The 6,981-nt window shown below is 35.0% G+C and overlaps 1 protein-coding gene across 2 annotated transcripts; it reads left to right on the top strand.

Moving 5' to 3' along the window:
- Nucleotides 1-747: 747 nt before the first annotated feature.
- LOC147558866 (uncharacterized) lies at nucleotides 748-5,466 on the top strand. 2 transcript variants are annotated; one of them, XM_086660590.1, is made up of 6 exons: nucleotides 748-1,007; nucleotides 1,599-2,089; nucleotides 2,190-2,383; nucleotides 3,324-3,636; nucleotides 4,274-4,372; nucleotides 5,001-5,466. In XM_086660590.1, the coding sequence occupies exons 2-6, from the start codon at nucleotides 1,994-1,996 to the stop codon at nucleotides 5,004-5,006; spliced, it is 708 nt and encodes a 235-aa protein (XP_086516716.1). In that variant the 5' UTR covers nucleotides 748-1,007; nucleotides 1,599-1,993; the 3' UTR covers nucleotides 5,007-5,466. The 2 variants fall into 2 exon arrangements, with proteins under 2 accessions (XP_086516716.1, XP_086516715.1); XM_086660589.1 differs by having other exon boundaries at nucleotides 4,274-4,376.
- Nucleotides 5,467-6,981: the final 1,515 nt, after the last annotated feature.

Genomic DNA, 6,981 nt, shown 5'->3' with positions numbered 1-6,981 from the left:
ATATAAGCCAAAAGGCTAATGAAAATTACATCATGAAGTTTTAAAAAAAAGACACAACCAAAACCGGACAAACACGACAAGTTATGTCCACTTGGAGTGCTTCTAGAGCTGTCTGATCTAACTGGTGAACTACTTCTGGTGCAGTCGCCACTAACCATCTAAGGATAGTTTTGTAACCGATGCTTCTATCACCTTCTTCTCTTCTCGCCGTCAACCGTCGGCGTGCAGATCTCCGGTTTGCGCCTCTGAATTCGGTACATCGGTAGAGAGAGTTGTAAGTTGATGAAGAAACTCCCAATAGTGGTCTATGATCAAAACACTCGGACCTGAATAAAACGAAAATAACAAAAGGGTTCTAAAGACCAACAAAACAGGCCCTAAAGACCAACAAAAACATAACTCTTTTTTGTTACTTTTTTTATTTTAATAGTGATTACATGTCGTTTTAGTACTAATATCTATTATCTAAAATAATTTGAAAGATAAGGAATTATTTGCAAGGACAACGAAAGATTTGGTATTTTATATCCTCTCTTTTTCCCTCATTTCTGAGGTCAATCTCTTCTTTTTCATATTCTTACCAGAGAAAATGAGACTCGTTTGAAGAGAGAAACCAATTATTCGTTGACGAATCAATTCACGTTCTCTTTTTTCACTCTCTTTATCATTCTTCAAACTACTTTTACTTTATTGCGGGGAAAAAAAACTATTAAGATCTATATATATGCATAATAATTTGTGAAATGCGTACACATAAACATAACATCTACATGTTTGATTTACAATACTTTAAGTCCGTTTCGACTAACCGAAACTCCTTGTTCCACCCTAATTTCAATTGAAAAATATGTCGTGCAAGATTTAGAGATAGAAAGTGAGAATGTTACTCTCTCTGTGTGTATCTTGTTCGTTCAAATACTGCTACTCTGGCTCGAATTCAACCGCGATGGTGTGGTAGGGCAGAGGGTCAAGAGAGTCACCCTTTAGCCAAAATACCTCGAACATTAGTAGGAACTAGGGATGTCAACGGGGCGGGTTTGGGAGGGGTTACCTCTTTCCCAAGTCCGCCCCGTTAATAAACGGTTTTTACCGTTACCGTCCGATAGTTAATCGGTGTGGCTAATTATTTACCATATCCGTCCCGATTAAAAATTACTTAACCATTATCGACCCGTCCCATTTAACATGAAACGGTGCGGGGCGGGTCGGATTTAAACATACATTTTATATTTTTATTTCAAATAAGTTATATTAATAAAAAAAATATCGATATTATAAACAAAATTTTATAATAGTTCGGTTTTATCAACTATAAATATTACAACTTATTACATAATATAAAATATAAAATAGTTAAATTGATGATATAAGATAAAAAGTTTTAGAAACCTATTGTATATATAGGATTAATACATAACATATTTAATCAGGGCGGAGCGGGTTTTACTACCTAATTCCAAACCCGTCTCGAACCCGGTAAATAATTTTATCTTCATACCATTACCAACCCATTTAATAAATGGGGCGGTAAAACCAGTTCTATTAGGGGCGGGTTTGGGTAAAAACCCACCTGTTCGGACCAAATTGCCACCCCCTAGTAGGAACATTAGACGGGATTGAACGGTAGTTGAAGGTCACATCGCTCACGTTTTCACTCTTGAACTGCTCACTAATTAAATACTTCTAAATAAAGAAAAACTCCAAAGCCGAAGAAGAGTGGGAAAGACGGATACAAAATTCAGAAAAAGATTTCATATTTAAAACCTTCCGATCCGTAATCGACACTCCTAATTTCCCTAAAACCTAGAATTCAAGAAAGAAAGAAAAGAAAAAAAGAAATCGTCTTTCTTCACTCTCTCTCTTTCCCTTTCTCTCTCTTCAAAAGAATTTACAGACTTGCAGTTATTGAAATCCTAAAAACCTTGTTTCGTTCAATGTGGTATTACTTCTCTCAGATTCCTCCTAGGGCATTATTAAAATCTCTCGATTCATAATGCTCTGTTGTCCTTTACTACGTCATAGGATTCAATCATGGTTTCTCGATTACGATCAGCTTCAATCCTCTGCTATTATTCTCATTTACATTCAAGTAAAGTTTCTTTCATCTTTTTTACTTGATTTCTTTAACTAATTTAGGGTTTTGATCTTACCCATTTTGTGGGTTTTGAATATTTGTTTCATTTTTACAGATTGGTTGTGCTTTGATTGGATCTCTTGGGGCATTGTTTAATGGTGTATTGCTTATCAATTTAGCAATAGCTTTATTTGCTCTTGTTGCTATTGAAAGTAGTAGTCAGAGTCTTGGACGTACTTATGCTGTTCTTCTTTTATGTGCTATCTTGGTGGATATATCTTGGTTCATTCTTTTCTCGCACCATATTTGGTATACTTATTCTCATTCATTCTTTCTTGATCTCATTTTCAATCTTATTTATATGTATATTTTAATGAGGATCGTGTCGAATTGTGCAATTTCTTTACTTCTAAGACCCACTTAAAGATGTGCCAAGATTTGAGGAGACCATTTTGAATCTTCTAATCAATAGAAAATATGTTGATTTGGTTAACAATATAACATTGAAAATGTCAACCTAAAAGCCTTTGTGTGTTAGGAAGTTTAGATTTGCCCAAATTTCGACCGGGTCCCATCATCGTGGAGAATCCGAGATCAATTTATTGGTCATACTCTTAGTTTTCTTTTTATTTAAATTTTTGATGTAATTTCATTGGGTTATATTTGTCGAATGAAGCTATTTTTAAACATGAGGGGGCCTTTTACTTCTACTCAAGAAGTATCGTATCCGAAATGCCCGGGCTAGAAAGGTTGATACTTTTACCCCTGGGAAGCTGGAATGCTGATCCAGAGAGAAAGAAGAGGACCCTAAGGGTCAAGAAAGTCCCTTTAAGTAGACGAGTGACCAGATTAGGTAGTCTATAGACTTTCTTTTATTCGAAATGACCGCTTGGTCACACAACCAACTAAAAGATCAGGATGAGTTTCCGTGCGCAGGTTATTCTTTCATTTAATCTGTTTTTAGTCGGGGAATGTAGACATGTAGTAGTAGGTTACTAGGCCATCAATAGCAACTTCAAGATGGACTGTGGATTGCATAGAGTAAGCCCGTGTTTATGGGAGTCCTTTGGCTTTAATTTTCTAGTACATTAAAATCATTTTCTATGTTTGGAGAATGTTCCCTCTAGTTAGTTCATTGACAGTGATTGTTATTACTAGTTTTCAATAATTATAGCATCAATATTTTCTTGCTGATGGCATCTTCAATATTGACAAAATGGTTCACCGTTCACACTTATCGGTTTTGCAGGAACATATCTTCTGAAAACTACAGTCCATTTCTTATTTTTTCATTAAGGCTCGCTTTCGTGATGCAAATGATTAGCTTTTCTGTGAGGTTGGTGTCTTTATTATTATGGATTCAGATCTACAGATTGGGGGTTTCTTCTGTAGAAAACACAGCCTCCCGAGGAGCTGATTTAAGACACAGTTTCTTGAATCCCCCTTCTCCTACCGTAGATGGTCATAACTCTGATTCTGAAATAATAGGAGGCTCCATTTATAACCCAGCATACTATTCGTCTCTTTTTGAAGGTGCTCAAGGCAACAGTTTTGGATATGAGGTAATGTATCTGCACCTTAACTTGTATACGTTCAGCCAGTGGTCAAAAAACGGTTATAAGCCTCAGAGTAGTTAATTTTGATAAGGCGAGGCGCCGTTTGAAGGCTGTATAAGGTGTAAATCAATTTGGAAAAAGTAAAAACTACATTCTTAGACCGGTAAACTACTCCAGTTTCCTAGTTCGCTTCCTTGATTATTAACAGTGAAAATCTCATAAACTATTATTCAAGTGATCCAAATCCCAATTCTCCTGGGATTTAAAAAAAACTGGACACAAAAGATACGCATGCCTTAGTAAGAAAAAGTACCGAATCGTGTTTACCCCAAGCCCAAACTGCCAATGCCTTTGCTATACAACTTCATGTTTAACTACTATCAGTTGAATCATCTGGAGGCAAGCTCCAATTCTCATTTACAACATGACAATATTTCTGTGGAACCATCCTCCATTGAAAACTTTGAAGTATTCCATTATTGCATATAATATGTAGAGTATATATCAAAACATAGAACATTTGTGCTTGAAGTGGATGAGAGATGCTCTGATCAACTTGATGATTCTTCAATTCTTTGTTATGTTCCTTAATTATGTTGGTCCTAAATGGGGTTCATTATGAATGCTACTTCTCTATCTGCAGGGAACCTCACATGTTGTTGGTGGTGATATTGGGTCTACTCATGCTGCTGCATCACCTCAACTGAACTCCGAAGTTAGCAGACCTTTCCAAGTAATTGATGTAGGTAAAATCTGCAACTATTTTCCAGTCGTAATTTATTTTTGAAGTACAGATCACTAAGAACCCTATGGTCATTCTCCAGAAACAACATCATGTGGGTACATATCATTTATTATAGTTCTCTCCTGATTGCTTGCTAATTCGATGATCATGGTTAACTTTCAGTATAAATTAGATTAATAAAACTTTCTAACTAGCGTAACATTACTCAAATATAAGTTGACACTAAAGTGCATATGCAGTTTAAGCCATTGATATGAAATTATACTAGATAGCTTATAATCCTTACGAAAGAGCTCAAGTAGCAGAAAATAGAGTTTTGTCATCTTCATTCAACAACCTAACTCATACAAATGATGGAGCTTCGAAATTCATTTTGTTTTTCGTTTCCCACTTGCAATGTGTTTTCTCTGTTATCCTGTCGTCAAGTTGGGAACCTTCCCACTTCCACCTGGTTATGTTTCTCTTCTTCATTTTAAACAACTATATAGAGATTTCATCTACAGCTTGGTTCTCCCTTCAGCCATGACACGCCTAGTTCTATATTCTATATCATATTTGAGGAATGCAGTCATGGACTTGTTGTTTTTTAGTATTCGTGCCCTTAATAAATGCGTTTCTGATGCAGGAATAATGAGAGAGAGCTGAATGATCTCCTGGGTTTTCTACTCCATTGAGTCATCAGTTCATCCAGCACTTATTTTCTTGAAACTCAAATGAGTCCCTCAGATCTTGTACAAATGCGGGATTTGCACAGTTCACTGATTTTTTGCTATATTCTTTTCCACTACTAAATGAGACTCTGATATGCTTGATGGATGATAGAACCAGAGCTCCTTTCTCGTCTACATAAAATGATTACTCAGAACTCGCTATATCGATTGATGATTTGGGATTGGCTAGATGGTTCATTGGTTCTAGAATATTTTGATTCAATTCAAATCAGTGTAAAACAACATGGATTAGGTTTTTTTTGTTTGTGTTCCATTAACAATTTTTTTGTCGGACCAGGATTAACATAGGAGCACTACTACTACATATATTACCTTGAAAATTGTTGTATATGATATAATCCAATCTTTCTCTTCTTTCCACTTTAAGGTATTCCTTTCTTTTGTATACTTAGAGGGTGTTTGATTTTGGCACTTATTAAGTGATTTTCACTTAATAAGTGCGGGCCGGCAATTTTAGGCTGTTTAATTTTTCACTTAATAAGTGAATATCACTTGTAAGTGGGGTCAAAGTAAGTGCAAAAAAGTAAGCTCCAACTTGGAGCTTATTTTTTTGCACTTACTTTCTAAGTGCTAAAAAAGACATTTTTATCCTTCTCCGAATATAATAATTACCAATATAATTATAACTAAAGACAAAATCTTAAACAATTGATAAGTAAAAAATCTTTTTATGACTTTAGAGATGACTCTTTTCCTTCTTGACTCATCCTTCACCTAAGTTTTTCTTCTAATTTTTTCGCATCTCTTCCTTCATTAATCACGGAACCACCCAAACTCCATAACGCAACGTAAGTTTTTTCTCGTTCATAATTCTTAATTATTTGAGGTTAATATTTTTCAACACAAAGTATTTATAAATCGTAATTATCTTGTATCCAAACTCGCGAGCATAATGAATTAGCATGAAATGCTAAAATGTAACTACTTTAAGGTCAAAATAGACAATTTCTCATTTTTATGACATTTAAAATTAACATAAAAACAAAAATCAAACACTTAGAAATGATGGAAAACAAACGCCATAGCACTTACAAGTGATATCACTTACTAAGTGATAATCACTTAGTAAGTGCTAGCACTTACAAGTGCTAAAAAATCAAACACCCTCTTAGAGCTGGGAAAAAAGTCAGAAAACCCATCACTGAGTACCCGAGTCCGTTAGAGTCCACGGGTACCCGAGTCCATTAGAGCCCACAGGTACCCGAAACCCGAAGGCGGGTACAATCCGACTGACCCAATGAAAAACGGGTCGGGTTCGGGTTTTGAAGAGCCACCCGAGCCCGCCCGTTAGTATTTACCTGCTATAACCCGTTTAACAGTATCATACACCAATACCTATGTAAATTGTATGTATGCTTGCTTGTATGTATGAATGTGTAACACACACATATATGACACATAATTATACATTACTACATATAGGTACGATGGTGAAACCGTGGATGTGGCGGTTATATATTAGGATTTTTGAGTTTAAGGTCCAAAAATAGGAGGGGTAATTAGTCATATATCCACTCCTAAATAAATAAATAAAATAAAACCAAAATAAACCGAAAATGTAAAATAAGTCCAAAAATTCACTATTTGGTGGGCTCCATGCATCAATCTTTTAATTTTCTCTCAATTTTGCCCTTTCATAAATATTTTTTAACCATTGGTAAACCAAAGGTTTATAATGGTTGAGTTAGTACAATTATTCTTTCCATAAATTTTATGAAAGAATATTTATGGTGGATATTTAATGTTAATCGTTATTTCCAAAACTTATATTTTTCTAAAGTAACCTACCAAATCAATGGATATTTACCTAAAACTAGTTTCTCTCTCCCAAACACTCTGTAACTATATGTTCTTTGAATTCAAGAAAATATATCA

This window comes from Eschscholzia californica, unplaced genomic scaffold (assembly GCF_041429995.1).
Source record: "Eschscholzia californica isolate CP2 unplaced genomic scaffold, dmEscCali1.0.p SCAF_2, whole genome shotgun sequence".
NCBI lineage: Eukaryota > Viridiplantae > Streptophyta > Magnoliopsida > Ranunculales > Papaveraceae > Eschscholzia > Eschscholzia californica.
The sequence above is the reverse complement of the archived record's forward strand: the minus strand, read 5'-3'. Positions and strand labels throughout refer to the sequence as shown.